Source organism: Rhopilema esculentum, chromosome 6 (assembly GCF_057945365.1).
Source record: "Rhopilema esculentum isolate cy_ngs chromosome 6, ASM5794536v1, whole genome shotgun sequence".
NCBI classification, from domain to species: domain Eukaryota; kingdom Metazoa; phylum Cnidaria; class Scyphozoa; order Rhizostomeae; family Rhizostomatidae; genus Rhopilema; species Rhopilema esculentum.
In genome coordinates, this window is record NC_142820.1 from 13313796 (window position 1) to 13333353 (window position 19558).

General features: G+C 36.6%; 2 protein-coding genes across 3 annotated transcripts; one reads left to right on the plus strand and one right to left on the minus strand.

The window, feature by feature from the left end:
- Positions 1 to 9658, plus strand: LOC135686399 (GPI ethanolamine phosphate transferase 1). Of its 2 annotated transcripts, none has more exons than XM_065202623.2 (5): positions 1 to 411; positions 4355 to 4645; positions 5838 to 6206; positions 6608 to 6784; positions 7792 to 9658. In XM_065202623.2, the coding sequence occupies exons 1-5, from the start codon at positions 48 to 50 to the stop codon at positions 9351 to 9353; spliced, it is 2763 nt and encodes a 920-aa protein (XP_065058695.2). In that variant the 5' UTR covers positions 1 to 47; the 3' UTR covers positions 9354 to 9658. The 2 variants fall into 2 exon arrangements, with proteins under 2 accessions (XP_065058695.2, XP_065058696.2); XM_065202624.2 differs by lacking the exon at positions 1 to 411 and adding an exon at positions 1294 to 3898 and having other exon boundaries at positions 7792 to 9657.
- Positions 9659 to 13371: 3713 nt separating this feature from the next.
- Positions 13372 to 19471, minus strand: LOC135686410 (uncharacterized). The gene is made up of 4 exons (XM_065202635.2): positions 19313 to 19471; positions 17889 to 17934; positions 17448 to 17533; positions 13372 to 16929 (listed from the first exon to the last, which is right to left on the minus strand). Exons 1-4 carry the CDS (start codon positions 19398 to 19400, stop codon positions 16805 to 16807), a joined length of 345 nt encoding a protein of 114 aa, XP_065058707.2. The 5' UTR covers positions 19401 to 19471; the 3' UTR covers positions 13372 to 16804.
- Positions 19472 to 19558: the final 87 nt, after the last annotated feature.

Here is a 19558-nt window from a genome sequence, read left to right on the forward strand (position 1 = left end):
ACTGATCAAAACGAGGTTTGCCCTTTAAAAAGAGGTTCGCGTTTGCAATGGCGGTTTTCCCGCGAGAGGGAAAGGTTTTTATTCTTGGCCTTTTTGTTCATATCCTTTACCTTGCAGCAATATTCGATGTTTATTTCAGGTCGCCACTGGTTAGGAATATAACTCCGCTACAGGCGACAACAACGGCTCCTGCAAAACGAGTTGTTCTATTCATTGCCGATGGCCTAAGAGCAGACAAATTTTTCACCACTGACGAGAAGTTTCCAAAATCAAGGGCGCCTTTCCTCCGTCAGATAGTAGAAGAAAAAGGAACATGGGGAATTTCTCATTCAAGAGTGCCCACAGAAACTAGGCCAGGCCATGTTGCTATTATTGCAGGATTTTTTGAAGATGTCTCAGCAGTTACTAAAGGTTCGTTTCACTTACAGGAGCTCTCCCAATATCAATTTTTAGAAACTCGCAAAAGTTCAACCATATTGGTAACGTTTCCCCCAGTATAAGGCGCCCCAGTATACGGTCCAGCCCCAGTATAGGGATTGTCAATCAAGATTATGTTCTTAAGTGCCGCCAAAGCCGTTTCGGTGCGTTGTTGTCGCGATGATAGATAGAAGTTTTTTCAAGACACAGCGGCTTCTCGGCCAGTATATTTTCAGCCATTCATTCAGCAAGCGGCCATGTTGTAACAGCCGTACGTGAAAGACATTCGCGTAGCTCTACGCTAGCAATAACAAAATATAGCCAGCTTCATTCCTTCAAATTATTTCCATCGAAACAAAATGATTCAACAAGTTCCATCAAATTTAATTCAAACCAGTCTCAATCAGTGTAATGAAAACGAACACGTGTAACTAAAATGTTGCGTTGTTTATGACGAGCATTGATTGGGGATTTTTTATGAAATAGCAGTTAGGAGTGTTACGATCAGTCTCTGTTATTAATTGAAGCCGTCTGAAAATCAAATCCACCACTTCCCCAAGAACTATACCTCGGTTGTGGGAGACACACGCGGGGCCTGCACCCCCGGGTCAGACATAGAGGTTTCTCAGAGTAACGCGGACCTCTGTATACTTTTGCATAAATTTTGCTTTTTATGTGATCGATTATATCTTTAAAATTCATACAAAATATAAGTTTAGTGGCTTACATTTCGTTTTATTTTGTTCGTATCTAGTTTGGTGCGCCTATCGAGCCTAGTAACGTGGGAGCCTTTAGCAAGAATATAGGGCTCGCTCATTCAGCTGACAACTACGGGGGTCAAATTCTTTCTAGGACCCTGTTTAAAAAAATCAGACGGCTTCAATTAATAACAGAGACTGATCGTAACACTCCTAACTGCTATTTCATAAAAAATCCCCAATCAATGCTCGTCATAAACAACGCAACATTTTAGTTACACGTGTTCGTTTTCATTACACTGATTGAGACTGGTTTGAATTAAATTTGATGGAACTTGTTGAATCATTTTGTTTCGATGGAAATAATTTGAAGGAATGAAGCTGGCTATATTTTGTTATTGCTAGCGTAGAGCTACGCGAATGTCTTTCACGTACGGCTGTTACAACATGGCCGCTTGCTGAATGTATGGCTGAAAATATACTGGCCGAGAAGCCGCTGTGTCTTGAAAAAACTTCTATCTATCATCGCGACAACAACGCACCGAAACGGCTTTGGCGGCACTTTAGAACATAATTTTGATTGACAATCCCTATACTGGGGCTTGACCGTATACTGGGGCGCCTTATACTGGGGGAAACGTTACCAACGTTGCTCCAAAAGTTCACTGTAGCAAGATAACAAAACGAAGCTTGTCAGAAATCACAGAGGGCTCCTCCCCCACCCTACTGGCATTTTTTTCAAGGAGTTTAGGCTTTCAAACCCCTGATGATATGGTGAGTCTGTTTCTTGTCAAAAAAGGAAAATGATGTAGACTCAGTTCAGTTCAGTTCAGTTTTATTTTAAATTCCACTGGATACATACACTTGTTGCAAATTAGAAATAATCCAAGCTTAAAAGTTTAAACAATGTAAAAGGAAGTTAAATAATATAAACGTAACATAACAAATACAGAGTAGAGGAGAAACAAGCTAGTATTGTAAACAGGGAATTATTTAAAGGAGGAAACTGTCTCAGTAGTTTATAAACTAATTGAGGATTTATAGACTTGGGACAAAGGTAAAGTGGTGGTTTTGATAGTCATGAAAAAATTGATTCAAACTTACAATTTGCAATTTTTTGTTCTCAATTTTGTTTCACAAAGTAATGCGTTATTAGTCCAAGAATGCGTTATTAGAGAGAGAAAGCTAATAACATGTGAGTAATATATAATGGGTTTAATCTTTGTTTTCTATGATGAATATGTCACATTCACAGATTAAAAAGAAATGAACTGGTGATTTGTGTTATTAGATACGCCATACTATGTGTTATTAGCTTGTTGCACACTTAGTGAGCTGAATTCCACTCATGACTGTTGGTATAGGCTGTTTTCTCAAGTGTGCGGTGTCCTTTCCTGAGATTTTCATCATGCATGTCATTGGCGCAGGATAGATGTTTTGTCCACCACAGATGTTTCGACAATTGTTTGATTTGTTTTGGCAGGTCATCAAACATTATCTTACAATGTTGGCAAAACAGTGTTTGCTAATGTTTTATGGATGTCTGATTCATTTGGCCAGGCCTTCACAGTTTACACCAACAGTCACAAGTAAGACTCAGCTCAGCTGATAGCCCAAGTGTGCGCCAGGCTTAATGACAGAGGGGTTAGGAAGGTCTATTGCTAATGTTTTCAAAGGAAAATTTAAGGTGAAAAAATTTCAATAAAAGACTATTGACATGCGCAGCCATGAGCATGAATCCTATCTCGAGGGTCTATGAAAACAAACAATGACAGCCACTACAAACCTAAAGCTTTGGAAAAAAAACTGTTTTTAAACTAATACCACTAGTAACACTGTAAGCTGCCCCTGGCTGCATGTGACTGTATTTTGTCTGATTTTATCTGTCTTGTTTCAGAAGGAACCTTGTGTTGTGATTTTAAAGGACAGTCAATGAACATTTTTTTCTGGAGGGGTTTGCATTCCTTCTAAAAAAGTGCAGAAGTCCATTGAGAGTCATTGCAAAAAAGGGAAGCAAAAACTTCTTTGCAAATTTTCAAACTTTCAATTGCAAAATTATTTCAAGAAAATGAGATGAATGCAAACCATGGAGAGAAACTATTTAACAAAATGTCACATAGTGTACAATTGACTTTGTGACACTAATATTGGTAATGAAGTCAACTTGAACCAGGGAACTTGAACCGCAACTTGAACAAAGAAAAGATTTAGACAAGATGTTTTCGTTGGAGGAGAATTAAAGATCCCTGACCAAAAAGTCAAAAGGCTCTAGTTTTTGAGTAATGGTGCTTTCATGATTGAAAATTCATAAAATACAGGGCTTTTTTGAAGTCTTTGCATATGTGGTCACATCAAAAAAGAAGCTTCTAAAGGAGAACAGAATTTTGACATTGCCTGAAAGATTTAACACGTTTAGATAAAAGAAGCAGATTTCCTTGCTTGCAGTTATGCTGGTAAAATCTGGAGGAAGAAGTCATTATGAATGCAAAGACATTGCGGTGAACCTTAAGAGCCTGGCATTTCCATTATAACATTCAATAAGGCATGGTGGAGAGGACCAATGTTTGTTTTCTTTGTAGGAGTGAGGCTCAAACACCATGCCAGGTTGTCCAAATTACATGACAAAAAACAGCAAAAAGAGATTGAGACAGATTTTCAAAAGCAAGAACTGTTAAAGACTTCCTTTTAAATTGGCTTTAGTTTTAATCAAGCACTGTACCCATGAAATGTTATTTGATATGATTTTTTGGAATGTATTTTTTGGAACTGCTTTTGACAGAAAAGTGAGAAGTATCTTTGATTTTCTGTTCTTGGATATAAGGCTTTTTATGTTTTTTAAAGGTGTTGTACATCAAATTTTACAAAGTAACATATGATTATAAACTGTTATATCTTCACAAATTGGTTTTAAAGACCAAGCTTTTTTCTTTGTTTTTGATTAAATTTAGAACTATATCAGATAAAAGGCTAGAATAACTTTTGATTTTGTTGCTATTGGCAAGACATTCAGGGTTCAAGATACAGATAAAAATACTTTCAATCGAAACTTTTCCTGGTCCAAAGATTGGATTCCAAATGGAGAATTGTATCTTTATGCATCAAAGCATCAAAATGGCAAAACACTATAGGATAGCAATGCTAGTTGGAAACCAAAGTACTTAATTACTGCTTACTATGTTTTCAGAAGTTGTTGTTTTATATAGTTTAATGTTTTTAATGTTAGGTTTAATTCTTTACAGGGTGGCAAGAAAACCCAGTTGATTTCGATTCAGTTTTCAATGAGTCCCGAATAACCTTCTGCTGGGGAAGCACTGATGTTTTGCCAATGTTTGCTACCAAGGCTGCCAAAGACCACGTGATAACAGCAACATACAATGAAGAAATGGTTGACTTTGCTGACAAAAAAGGTTCCCGTCTTGATGATTGGGTATTTCTGGAAGTTGAGAAGTTTTTTGAAAACGCAAGATCGAACAAGACACTGCTTGGCCAGCTCAACAGCGATAAAATCGTTTTTTTCCTTCACCTTTTAGGTTTGTACATTTACTTGTAATTCATGTTTAATACATTTAATCAGTTTTTTTTGAGATCATCGAAATTGAATTCGCAGCCTCGACTTTTTGGATGCTGATAATTTTCTATGGTTTAAAAACTAAGACGGGCTCCCATTCACGAACTACAAGAAGGTCCCATCCAAGGATGTAGAGCATGTCAAACAATTTTCTCGTAAGATTCATAGTTTTCTCGTTAACCAGGGGGTCATCTTACATACTTAAGTTAAAAAAACTTTTGGAGCATTTGAAAACAAGGTGAAGTCGAGCGAAGTCTCAAAAACATGGATATCTATGGTCCCCCTTTTGATATGGGGGCCCTTTGTTATCGAACTAAAGTGCACCAAGCTGTGTTACGTTTCTGATTGTAGCCTTTGCTGATTTACAGATTTTGACACTTGCTTCGAAAAATGTTGTATCTCATTCCGTAGCTTACATTTTTGCTGGGAAACTATTTCACGAATGATTTGCAAGTTAGAAAGCGCATCCTTAATTTAAACTTCAGTATGATTAATACGACGAAAAACGAGAGTTAAATTTTTCAAAAGGGAAATTCAGTGTGGTAGTTGGCATTCCTATGAAATAAAGATTTGACTAGGCAATGTTGGTTTTTTATTGATTAAAAAATATGCCACCGTAATCGAAATGAGAAAAAATTTAGTCACCAATGATTTCTTCCGAGTGAAGCGAGATTAAACAGCTGGGGGTTAGGAGGTCTAGGGTGAAGCCCCGGAAATTTTTGTTGTCGATACAGCCTTGCTTTGAGCCATTCTAGAGCTATTTCGTGATTATTTTGTCACTTCAAATGAGGAAAAAATCATTTTTTATGACAAAATCAATGCTAAAGTAAGCAACTTTCCCAAAAATAACAATATTATTTCAAATCTATTCAGCAAAAAAGAATACAAGTAATGAGTACGAAAGGGACTTAAGGTTTGTGATATTCCTCATGATCAATCGCTATCTGAACATTCAAACGACGAGGATGATGACAATTTCGACTTTTTGACTCTTCGAAAAAGTTATTTCGATCCTTGATACGAGTTTGGCTATACCATATTTTCATTCAAGTAAGTAGAACATTTCGAGACGAGCAAGTGTTGGGTGGGTTATGCTTAATTTGTCAAACTAATACCAAGATAAAATCTTGCTAATACCTGTGTTTTAATTTCAGGTTTGGATGTAAACGGACACGGATATCGACCACATTCACAAGAATATTTGAACAATATAAATTCTGTGGATTCAGGCATCAAAAGAATGATGCAGATATTTGAGAGGTTTTACAAAAACGACAACAAAACAGCTTATATAATGACATCAGACCATGGGATGTCAGACTGGGGCTCACATGGGAGTGGGCACCCCGATGAGACCCTGACCCCCATAGTTGCATGGGGTGCTGGAATACAAGGCCCTAGAAAGCACCGTGGAGTTTATGGAAAAGAGAAGGATTCATTCTCAGAAACATGGAAGCTGGAAGATTATGAAAGATCCGACATAAGTCAAATCGATGTTGCTGCATTAATGGCGACACTGATAGGTAAGTTCAGAGTACGTTTAACAAGAGTTCACGCATGTTCACTGAGAAAACACTCGAGTATTGATTCATGCAATTTGTATTCGTCTTGAACCAGTGATAGGTGAAAGAACCTGCAAAGTAAACTGCATCCCCAATATAACAAATCGTCTCCCTTTTTAATTAACTTCCTGTCATAACAAACTTTAAAACATTTTCCTTTCTTCATTAGTTTCAGTGTAACAGAGACAGTTTCATTTCAATTTTTGTTGAAGTAGATTCTTCCGCATTCTTCCACTATTCACAAAATATTCTTCCACAAAACTTCTTGCGCAAAATATTCTTCCTTCATTAAGGTATATCTTTTGATTATCTGAAATGTCGGTGCCTGAGTAAATTAATGAGTTTTCCCCTTTTCTTTATAGGTGTTCCATTTCCTGTTAATTCCCTTGGTGTGTTACCTGTCAGTTTTTTGAATGAAAGTGAACAATTCAAAGCTGAGAATCTTTTCAGAAACGCAAGGCAAATACTAGCCCAATACAAGCAGAAACAGCTGACTGTAAAAGAAAGTTCCTTTTACTTCAGACCGTTCGTGTTAACAGGTAAATGAAATTGCGCCTCTTTTTGATGGAACGATGATAATAAGTGGACCGACTTTTTGCATTGCTTTTGTTTGCTCATTTACGTAACAGTTGATTTGTCCAGTTTCTTTTAATAATAATAATAATAATAATAATAAAATCGAATGTTTTAACAGGATAACCTATCAGTACAATATGTACTGTTATCATTAGGGTCCTGATACTTAATAAATTAATGGTAAAAGATCTAAAAACGGATTACAAGAGTTCAATACAGTCCAATCTAAAGATAAAATAATTTTACATCAAATAAAATGAGTTTCTAAAAATCGTCTAAAAATTGTTCTAGATTTAATCTTTTTTGCACTTAGTGGCAAGTCATTAAATTCCTTTCCTGCCTGATAGTAAAAACCTTTGCGTCCAAATTCTGTTTTTACTTGAGGCAACTTGACTAGATGTTTGTCGTTTCTAGTATTTTTCCCATGTGCATTTATAACGAAGTAATCTTTCATTGCATCACAAACATTGCCTTGTAAGGTATCAAACACCAAATTACAGGACCTCTTTTTCACTCCTGCATTGATACTGGGCACACGCAAGCTGACAGACGTAACCTTGGTCGATCTAATAACATCAAGGCTTCTACTCTCAAGACTTTCAATTCTTTTCTTGTATGATGTAGACCATCCGAGGGACAGCGAACCACAATATCCAAAAACAGGCATTATCATGGTGCGATAGATCTTTTCAGCGCTCGCAGAGTCAATGGAGCTCCTAATGCGTCGAAGCAAATTTAATCTTCCTGTAGCCTTTTTATAAACCTTGTCAAAGTGGGTTGCAAAGTTCAATGATTGATCTAGATGTACTCCAAGATATTTGTAACTTAAAGTCCCTGCAATCGATGTTACTTCGCATTCTAACTATCCATTGGCCCATAGACAATATTACCAAGAATAACAAAGTTTTTGCTACTGTTACTGATAATAGCTCTAATATTTAAGTTATTTTTTCAAATCTTCTCGTTCTAGGTTCTCTTCAAGAAGAGTTTAGGCGTAATATAAGCTTGTTGATACGTGGCAAGAAGTTTGGAGATGCAATGGACGTAACGCGAGATTTGATAGAGTTGGCAAAAGGCGGACTTCGTTATTATCACAGCCATAGCACAATTTACATAGCAGTTTGTGTTACCATCGGATTTATCGGTTGGATTTTGCTTGTTGTAATTGAAACATGCAAAAATTACACTGATATTGATCTCCCTATCAACCGATTGCGAGCGAGGCTAATGCCTAGCAAGTGGCTATCAGTCGGCTTCGCAGTAGCATCACTGTTGACAATTACAGGTTTAATGGCAACATCTGCAACGCTCAATGAATTTTTGTACTGCCTGATGCTGCTGGCAGTGTTTTACCAATTGTCTTTGGATCGATGGGCAGCTATGAAGATTTTCACTGCCGCCGTGAATCGGTTTTCTGTATTTAAGTTGGCCACATTAATGGCAGTTTTTGGCGTTGCACTATCCCTTCTAGTGGCTGCCTTCACCTATCGCGCAGTACTTTCTTTTATTTTACTTAGTTTTGCGGTGTACCCCATTGTGTTTAGGCGAACGGTAACTTTCTACAGTCTAGCTTGGCTAATTGCATGTTTGTTACTGTCAATATTCCCATTGCTACCAACATTAGGACGAGAGGAAAATTATGCATTTGTCGCGTTAGCTGGACTTGCCATTGCTTCCAGTACTCTCGTGTTTGCCTGTAACTTTGCAACTGGAACAAAGAATTTAACCGTGATGTCACTTTTGGTAACGGCTGTTGTATTGTGTACCCTCTTGCGCCTGCATACCTCGCAAAGCATCGCTGCCAAAGAAGGACTGCCTGTTGTCAATCAGATTCTCAGCTGGGCTCTGGTTCCAACTTTACCAACTGTCGTACTCTTTTCGCAGAAGGAATCTATAACGAGGCTGATAGCTATACTAACAAGCCTCTTATCCATTTACTTGCTGACCTGTATATCATATGAAGGGTTCTTCGTTTTCATTTTGGCACTTACAATGATTTTATGGATAAAGGTTGAGCAGCAATTGATGGAATTCCCTTCATCGCATATTGATTTACAGAACAGATCTTCATCAAAGCTTTCTTCTGACCACATAAGGGTATCGTTTATGTTTATTTTCTTCATTCTTCTCGCCTTCTTTGGCACGGGAAACATCGCAAGTTTGAACTCGTTCGATCCCGCGTCTGTAAATTCATTTATAACATTATTCAGGCCGTTCGTGATGGCCAGTGTTTTCTTCATCAAAATACTGATCCCCTTGCTTCTTGTTTCTTGTGGCTTCAGTGCAATGCAGAACACGCTACACGTGCAAGTGCGAGGATTGTTCTACGTTGTCATGGTGATGACTGATGTGATGTCAATTATGTTCTTTTTTCTTATCAAAGATGAAGGGAGCTGGCAGGAAATTGGAACGAGTATCACCCATTTCGTCATTATGTTAGCATTTGTGATATTTCTAGTTCCGTTATTCGAAATCGGGTACATGTTCACTGGGTCTGTAAGTTTTAATGTGGAGAAATATCATTTAAATTAATTTTGTGTACGTGGATGATCATCGTCAATTCTACCAGAGGCCACACCTCAGACCACACCTCAGACCACATCCGAGACCACACCACTACCAGAGACGACCGTTGTCAATTTCTGCAAAATTCTTTGGAACTTTCAGGAATCTTGATGCGCCAGGAGTGTTTTTTTAGCATAACTGAATAGCCAATTTAAGAGAACATTCTTAAAATCGTATAGTTTATAATTTATCAATATTTAAAGTAAATGTAGATTATTTAAAATCAACCAGCAAGAAAAATTATTTATGGCTAATCAACTTGGTATTCTGTTAACGAGCGAAATCTTTAAATATCACATGCAACAAACACCTTTTCAATGCAGAAACGTCAATTAATCTAAAGAAACCATTGATGAAAAGAAAAGAGCAGGAAGATGGCATATTGCAATAGCATAGAAATTGCATGGTGACGTAACAAATAACTATTAAACAGCTTGTTATAGAGTGTCATGAAAAGGTGAATTCACACCTAGGTGGTTGACCCTCCTTCTGAAAGAAGACTGTCATGTAACCTTTTTTAGAACCTGTAAATGTAGTTTAAGATCTTTATGGGTATAAAATAATCTCAAGTGCTGTAATCATTTAAATAAATAGTGACAGGCTTTATCGCTATGCATGTTTGATTTAAATTTCTAGTTCGTGAGATAAAATTCTCAAACAATCCTGAAATCACACCTTATTTCAATAAAAAGTAAGAGCATTAACCGACATTGAATACTAACAAAGAAGAAGAAGCAATTAGTGAATGCTCTATACAACCAGGTGTAGGTGTCAAGTTGACGTAGGTGTCAAGTTGGCGTCAAAAAGCATTAACAATAAAACATTTCCACACAAAAAAGGGGAACAAAAACTGTATATACCTCACCTAAACTAGGAAACAAAAATTCCATGCCTGGATTCATTTACACCAAAAACCTTAGTTCTGCGCTAGTTGCGATTCCGTTTTCTTTTCAAAAGCGTAACTATTTTGGTTCCGGTTGGCGTAACTATCATTGCCTTCTCCTGACATGTTTCCTCACAAAGCCAAATTTCAGGTAAAAACCCAAGACGCTTTAGAAATAAACAACCTAAGTTAGCATATTTTCTTTCAGCACTTTTTGGCAAAAAACCCCTAAAATTGGTCACAAAAATTTTATAGAATATAAAAAGCCAATCAAAAACTTGTTTTCTTCATACAACATCTAAAACATTTTAAAGATAAAATCAAGACAGTAATCAAATATTATTTTAAAACAGATTCAGACAAGTTTGAACGGATCCATCATCCAGCAAGGCAGATCTGAGTTGTAAGGCATATACACTTACGTTTCGCTATTCATGTCGTTTATCATAGGAAAAATATTTTCAAAGAAGGTATCGAAAGATCGATTAAAAAACCTATCGAAAGTGGTGTTCTTTTCCAACGCTAACAAAAACTTATCAAACCTGCTTCAGACTTCATGCTTCAGTATGGAACTCGAAAAAGCGTTGCCTCAAAAATTTATCAAAACCGCTTCAGACTTTACGAGACCCAAAAAAACATCTCTATCTCATCAATTCTAGTTGATTTAGAAAGTTTCAGCCAATTCCAAACAGTTTTTCGAAAGTTATTGCGGGACACCGGCACATCAGATCTGAGTTATAAGGCTTCAGTATGGAGCTCGAAAAAGCGTTGCCTCAAAAATTTATCAAAACCGCTTCAGACTTTACGAGACCCAAAAAAACATCTCTATCTCATCAATTCTAGTTGATTTAGAAAGTTTCAGCCGATTCCAAACAGTTTTTCGAAAGTTATTGCGGGACACCGACTCATCAGATCTGAGTTATAAGGCTTCAGTATGGAGCTCGAAAAAGCGTTGCCTCAAAAATTTATCAAAACCGCTTCAGACTTTACGAGACCCAAAAAAACATCTCCATCTCATCAATTCTAGTTGATTTAGAAAGTTTCAGCCGATTCCAAACAGTTTTTCGAAAGTTATTGCGGGACACCGGCACATCAGATCTGAGTTATAAGGCTTCAGTATGGAGCTCGAAAAAGCGTTGCCTCAAAAATTCATCAAAACCGCTTCAGACTTTACGAGACCCAAAAAAACATCTCTATCTCATCAATTCTAGTTGATTTAGAAAGTTTCAGCCGATTCCAAACAGTTTTTCGAAAGTTATTGCGGGACACCGGCACATCAGATCTGAGTTATAAGGCTTCAGTATGGAGCTCGAAAAAGCGTTGCCTCAAAAATTCATCAAAACCGCTTCAGACTTTACGAGACCCAAAAAAACATCTCTATCTCATCAATTCTAGTTGATTTAGAAAGTTTCAGCCGATTCCAAACAGTTTTTCGAAAGTTATTGCGGGACACCGACTCATCAGATCTGAGTTATAAGGCTTCAGTATGGAACTCGAAAAAGCGTTGCCTCAAAAATTCATCAAAACCGCTTCAGACTTTACGAGACCCAAAAAAACATCTCTATCTCATCAATTCTAGTTGATTTAGAAAGTTTCAGCCGATTCCAAACAGTTTTTCGAAAGTTATTGCGGGACACCGGCACATCAGATCTGAGTTATAAGGCTTCAGTATGGAGCTCGAAAAAGCGTTGCCTAAAAAATTCATCAAAACCGCTTCAGACTTTACGAGACCCAAAAAAACATCTCTATCTCATCAATTCTAGTTGATTTAGAAAGTTTCAGCCGATTCCAAACAGTTTTTCGAAAGTTATTGCGGGACACCGACTCATCAGATCTGAGTTATAAGGCTTCAGTATGGAGCTCGAAAAAGCGTTGCCTCAAAAATTCATCAAAACCGCTTCAGACTTTACGAGACCCCAAAAAACATCTCTATCTCATCAATTCTAGTTGATTTAGAAAGTTTCAGCCGATTCCAAACAGTTTTTCGAAAGTTATTGCGGGACACCGACTCATCAGATCTGAGCTATAAGGCTTCAGTATGGAGCTCGAAAAAGCGTTGCCTCAAAAATTTATCAAAACCGCTTCAGACTTTACGAGACCCAAAAAAACATCTCTATCTCATCAATTCTAGTTGATTTAGAAAGTTTCAGCCGATTCCAAACAGTTTTTCGAAAGTTATTGCGGGACACCGGCACATCAGATCTGAGTTATAAGGCTTCAGTATGGAGCTCGAAAAAGCGTTGCCTCAAAAATTCATCAAAACCGCTTCAGACTTTACGAGACCCAAAAAAACATCTCTATCTCATCAATTCTAGTTGATTTAGAAAGTTTCAGCCGATTCCAAACAGTTTTTCGAAAGTTATTGCGGGACACCGGCACATCAGATCTGAGTTATAAGGCTTCAGTATGGAGCTCGAAAAAGCGTTGCCTCAAAAATTCATCAAAACCGCTTCAGACTTTACGAGACCCAAAAAAACATCTCTATCTCATCAATTCTAGTTGATTTAGAAAGTTTCAGCCGATTCCAAACAGTTTTTCGAAAGTTATTGCGGGACACCGGCACATCAGATCTGAGTTATAAGGCTTCAGTATGGAGCTCGAAAAAGCGTTGCCTCAAAAATTCATCAAAACCGCTTCAGACTTTACGAGACCCAAAAAAACATCTCTATCTCATCAATTCTAGTTGATTTAGAAAGTTTCAGCCGATTCCAAACAGTTTTTCGAAAGTTATTGCGGGACACCGACTCATCAGATCTGAGTTATAAGGCTTCAGTATGGAACTCGAAAAAGCGTTGCCTCAAAAATTCATCAAAACCGCTTCAGACTTTACGAGACCCAAAAAAACATCTCTATCTCATCAATTCTAGTTGATTTAGAAAGTTTCAGCCGATTCCAAACAGTTTTTCGAAAGTTATTGCGGGACACCGGCACATCAGATCTGAGTTAGAAGGCTTCAGTATGGAGCTCGAAAAAGCGTTGCCTCAAAAATTCATCAAAACCGCTTCAGACTTTACGAGACCCAAAAAAACATCTCTATCTCATCAATTCTAGTTGATTTAGAAAGTTTCAGCCAATTCCAAACAGTTTTTCGAAAGTTATTGCGGGACACCGGCACATCAGATCTGAGTTATAAGGCTTCAGTATGGAGCTCGAAAAAGCGTTGCCTAAAAAATTCATCAAAACCGCTTCAGACTTTACGAGACCCAAAAAAACATCTCTATCTCATCAATTCTAGTTGATTTAGAAAGTTTCAGCCAATTCCAAACAGTTTTTCGAAAGTTATTGCGGGACACCGACTTAGGTAAGTTTCTACTTGAGGGGTTTCCTCTGAGTTTGTTGTCGTTTCCTACAACTGGCGATTTTTGCTGTTATTTGATCTAAATTAGAAATACTTTGCTATAAGGGTAGGTTTTTTGTACTTTTAAGTCGATTTAGATGTTTCACTTCAAGTATTTCGGTGTAGGTCGCTTGAAATGAGGGCCTGCTATGACATCGCGAGGGTCGGTCGCCATTTCAAACTTGGATCGTGTCAAAAAATTTGGAGGTTTTTTCCTTATTCTAGCGATAATTTCGCGTATCATCTAGAAACAACTATCAAAACCAACGGAAAATCCAGCAAGGTTTCTGTCATTCAAAGGCCTTTTGGCTACTTGCTTTACTTTTTTTATGCGAATCGATTAAAGTCCGAATGTCTATTTGCAATGAAATTTAGGCCGTGTCAATAAATTTTCGACTTTTTTACTCACCTTTGGAAGTATAGCGCATCTTATTATGAACAAGATACTTGAATCAACAGAGAATCCAGCCAAGTTTCTCTCTATGAAATATCTTTTTAATATATTTTATAGTTTTTTTGTAAGAAGCAATCAAAGTCCGAATGTCTATTCGAATGTCTATTTGAATGTCTAAACGAATGTCGCACGCTAAATAGCGGAACCTCAATATTGCTATTCTGTCGTGGTTTGTCCAAATTGCTTTCTAATTTGTTAATCATAAAAAACTTTAACTTTAACTTTTTCATCAATCTTTTCAAGGAATTGGTGATAAATGTTTAGAAGAATCAGGTAACAAATTTATGAATATGTCGGATTTGACTGAAAATTGCAGATTGATTGATTGATGAATTAACTATTTTGGTATGTCATCTATTGAATGATTGATAACCTATCATTTGAACATGAAAAACACTTAATGTACAATAAAAATCAGCACATCCAATGGGTGGATTCTTGTGAGCCTATATAGTACTACACTACGTTGATATGAGTTCTTTGGTCGATCGAAGATGTTTTTATCTATCGAGATCTCATTCCACTGGATCTGGAAGCTGATATGGCCTAAGTATTGAGCGAATTCAGAGCAACTACGAGCTTCCAGTTTAAAAAGCAGGCATTACCTGTAAAAAGCAAGCTTAAGTTGGTATTTTCTGCAATCAACCATCCAGAGAGCACCTGACATTGTCCCTGCCTATTTGCTATTTCATATTGCAATTTCAAAAGCAGAAAGTCTATTTTGAAGAAGTTTGTTGGCATTTTTGTTTCAGAAAAACTACCTAATGACGTTCTCACAGCACATCAGATTTCCAATAAAATGACTAAATTACTTTTCATGGGAAGTGGTTGGTGCAAATTGCTCAACCTACCATGAGAAACTTCCCATTTTCACTTATTTTGGGCAGGGGAAAAACCCTTTCACAATTACGAGCAAATACACCAGTTCTACGTAAAAGCATCAAACCTAAAATAGATTGTGATATTAAAGCAGGGCATCTTTTAAGCAGGGATTTTTTGTAGTGGTGGGGCATTTTTCAAAAGGGCCTACGCTCACCTCAAGAAATTTTACAGAATATCCTGACTTGTTGCAAGGACTAGCTGGGCTGTTTTACACATATATCTTAAAGATAACTATCTGGTTAAGATGTGTTATTACCAAGGACATAGACTAAAAGAAGTTAACAACCTGGTTTTGCTTGTGGATTTGAAATTATTGCGTTGTTTGCAAATCAGTACATTTAGCAAAATGTTCATGACAATTGACATTATGGTCACGCTTGATTCAGTGTCAGTTTCATATTTTGAAATTCCACTACACACACCTTCAATTGAAGCTACATATACATATACAAAAAAGAAATGACAGAGAAACTAAATACCAAATACAGACAAGGGAAACTAAATGGAAAAGAAAGTATATGGAGGGGAATTTCTTAAGGAGGAACTCTCTCAATAGGTAACCTAATCGAGGAGAGAGCACCCCCTTTAGCCATACTTTGTAAAAAAAGAAATCACCACAGTAACGCAATGACCTAATTCCATATTACATAGTGACGCTGTTTCCATACTGAATTTTTATTTAGGATTGAGGATCTAGGCTTAAAGAATTAACATGAAGTCTCTTCAAAGCGACCTTCTCCCATTCTTCTAATGCTTCTTACATCTTTGATTAAAACTTTTCCAGTTAAGAATCTGAAAGAACTCCCTACTGAAGGCATAGCATTTGCATTAAGTTTATTCTTTCGAAAGGGCCCTACAGTGGCCTAGATTTTGGGCAAAAGGAGCTTTTTGCTCGTCAGTGGTGGGGGAAATTGTAGGGCCTGTCTGGTGGGCGATTCTCCCACCACAGAGTATATTAAACAATGCCCTGTATTAAAGGGTACGGGAAGCTTCGAAGATACAGAGAAGAAACTCAAACTTTAAGGTTATACCAAGGGACGCAAATATTTGTTTAAAGAAACAAAGTAAGGGTGGTGGGAATGATGATTAACGAACAGCAGGCGAGTAATGAGACAATTCGGAATCCTTGAATACCATTACTTGAACCAAGGGAATAAAGAGGTCATGAAGCCACACTCCTTACCCTGGTTTTTTTATCATCAATGAGCATATTTGGGTTTTGATGATGTTGATCCACATGTGACCAGTAAGCAGTGCATAGAGGAATTTTTTAAGCTGTTTTAAAGGTCTCCCATTATCATCTGTTTTAACTAAAAACATCTCTTTTTTACATAAAAGAATTAAAAAATGTACATCGATGTCATGTAAAAGAACAGGTTGCACATAAAGAACAATAGGATACTGAAGTTCCAAACCTAACTCTTTATTGTCTGTTGATCATGTTTCAAAGTTGAGAACTTTTAGCATTGTTACTGTCATGAGCACACAACATGCCCAAATACTTCTTTAATTTATGTTTTTACAAACATGACACTGCATGGTATCCTCAATAAACTTGCAAAAACATCAGGGTATATCTCAGATTAAACATAATACACAATGCAAAAGCATCTAAGCTCTCCTTTTTTAAAGAAAGATGCAAAGTGACAAGTTACAGGCAGTAACATGGAGTAAACAGAAGAGTTTAACAGATTCTCATACTGTATTGCAAATTACCTTTGATGAAACTTATTCATTTCACTTAACAGATAGAACTATCTGAAAAAATACTTAGGGAAAAAACACTGTCATTCTGTCACAAAACATATACATACAGAGGCATCATTACCAATAAACACATCAACTAATTTCTAATCTAAAAGTCATATCTTATGGCGTTTATAAGGCTCATCACCCGATGTTCCATCTGATAACTCTTCGCTATTTTCTAAACATGCTGTCAGCAATGACCCAGTACAAACAGTATTTGTGTTTACAATGCAGAGATCTAGAAAAATCAAACATTAAGTAATTAATTCCAATCTTGAGGAAATCCAGTTTAAAAAACTGACCTGAATTAAAGATGGACAATGAAGTGAGGGGTGGCTATTTATTGCACTTTCTACAAACCCATGAAGACCTAACCACTTAACAGCACTAATCATACTATTGGCCTATTGTGTTCAACCAAATGAATGGGCCTTTGATTAATCTCTTAATGGCAAGAAATTATCATACAGTATCTATTATTCATTAGACATTTAAGGCCAGCTCAAGGAAATGAAAAAGTAATTCTTAAATGGGAAAATGGCTGGACAATGTTGGAGGTCACAATACAGTTGAAACAGGTAGATGCACTTTCGGTTTATACTCTGCCTCTCTGGTCCCCTTTTCATTCTGTCCAACATAATAGCCCATAAATACATATTGTTTGAAATATAATAGATAACAATATTTCATGAATTCTTCCCTTAAAAAGATTTTTATCATTATTATCAATGATTGAACATGATCATTTCAACTTACAGAGACTAGGAATACCAGACTTTGTAAAATTCTGCTGCAGAATACTAAGCGACCTTGACTGAATAGAACTTTTTCTGCACAGCTCACTATAAAATGTAAAAGAGTAAAGATGATTAATACAATGATGGAAACAAAGAGTCTGTTTCCAGATTAAATTCTGCAGAATGATTAGTGCACAAATTGTTGAGTTTTTTATTGCTTTGAGAGTTTTTTATTTTATCTAAGTAGTCTGAAGGTCATAAGCTTAAATCACTATCATAAGCTTAATGATGAAAGCATTCTGCCACTTGTGCAAATTTCGTTGAAAAAAGGCCTGGTTCAAAACAAACAACATATTCAGCATTGCATACTTGGTGTTCAATTTCAGTTTTGTTATAAACCAAAAACTCAAAAACATGTAATTTTAAATCATGATGTAACATATATACTCCATACATTCACCTTTCAGATTTCAAAACACTCCCGCTTGAAACCTGTTTGCCTAAACCTTAAAGAAAAAGAAAGATGCTAACTTAATCAAGAAAATTTGCAACATATTTCAACAAAATGTGAAAAATAATGACAATGAACAAATTCTTGCAAGCAAACTAGACAATTGCCAAATCTGATGAAAAATGTGCTAACACTGCAACACAAGATGGATTGGGAAAATGTGCAAGGATATGTGGGGGTTAGCAAAACTACACAATTGCTCATGCTTTCTGATGATCAATTTAAATCTAGAAATAGGATCAGATCCAGGAAAAAGGGGTATGGTGGACTCCTCAAAGAAAATTTCTCTGTACCATGCCCTAAAGGTCACTGCAAAAGTGTTAGGAAAGATTTTCCATCTCAACAAACTACTTCTGATATATTTTTACTTTAATTTTTTTTGCTATCTTTTGAACGATAATTCTTTTGTCTAGAGAACAACTTTTTTGCTCTCTGAATACAAAATGTTTTTTACTTATTGTTGTTCTTTTCTTTACGTGTATTATTAATCATTGGTTTATTAACACCTCGTTTATAGGTTGTTTACGACAACCTGTTGGTTGCATTATTAATCGCTTACAGTTTACCAAACATGTAGTGATTTCTGTTTCCAAGTTCTTGAACATCTTCTAGATTTGTTCTCAAGAAAAGTCTTTTGGCTTCTTGCAAAAGAACTTTGACTATTACCTTTCTCTAAGATGATCATTATTAAAGGAAAAATATGTGAAATGTCTTAATGTGTCAAAAATTGAAAAGGTCTGAGGTCTACTTGCAAGTTAGATGACAAGCAGAAGACATTTCAAATCAATATGGCAAGTCATTCAAAATTAATATAATATTTATAAGCCTGTGCTGGTTTATTGGACTTAACCAGAGCCCAAAGTAAGCCCAGCGGACAACCAGTGAGAGTAGACAATTAGTCTGAATTTTCTCACAAAATTTTTGAACACAGGAAACAAAGCATAAAAAATAGATCAAAACATTACCGAGCTTTTTGAATCATAGCACTTGCCCACCCTGCTTCCTTTGCTTTATTTAATAAATATTCTTTTAGTTTCTCCATCAAGACAAGCAGATAAATTTTTGTCAGCAGAATAAATTTTCTCTCTTTTGCGTTGAGGGGGATGTACTGTTCTTGCAAGACTGTCTCTTTTCCACACATGACATGAATCATGTAATGATGTGAAATCGTCAGCCTTTTCTCTAATAGTGGTCCACATTTTTTATCTTTTTTCTGGGTTCTTATTCATAAAGGGGTGTTGATTTCACGTAGCTGATCTAAAGATGTCATACTTTGGGAGGGTATTATTAATAAAAAATCCAGGGCGTTAAATATAATAAAGTCAGCAGCAGCCGTTGGAGACAGATGTATGTTTAATTTGCAAATTTCATACCTGCCGCAGCCCTAATTTTTCCTAAGCACCTTGTCCTGAATGCAAATTTTGCAAATGATGCCATAACTTGAGCGAGTCCGTGAAACATTCACTGTTAACTTCTCCCTAGAAATACAAACCAAGATGGCTACTCTGTGTCCACGTGATTAGGAACAGCGGCCTCGTTTGCGATGGACAAAAGAAAAATATGGAAGAAAATACCAACTGGAGCTAAAAGAATGCTAGAAAATAATTAAATTTTGACAA

Coding starts and splice junctions, on each gene's coding strand:
- LOC135686399 (XM_065202623.2), top strand. CDS start 48: ATGGCGGTTTTCCCGCGAGAGGGAAAGGTTTTTATTCTTGGCCTTTTT. Junction 6,207..6,607: donor ATTAATGGCGACACTGATAG/GTAAGTTCAGAG, acceptor TTTTCTTTATAG/GTGTTCCATTTCCTGTTAAT. Junction 6,785..7,791: donor CAGACCGTTCGTGTTAACAG/GTAAATGAAATT, acceptor TTCTCGTTCTAG/GTTCTCTTCAAGAAGAGTTT.
- LOC135686410 (XM_065202635.2), bottom strand. CDS start 19,400: ATGTTTCACGGACTCGCTCAAGTTATGGCATCATTTGCAAAATTTGCA. Junction 17,534..17,888: donor AGTGTTTTGAAATCTGAAAG/GTGAATGTATGG, acceptor TACATTTTATAG/TGAGCTGTGCAGAAAAAGTT. Junction 16,930..17,447: donor GTCTGGTATTCCTAGTCTCT/GTAAGTTGAAAT, acceptor TGATTTTTCTAG/ATCTCTGCATTGTAAACACA.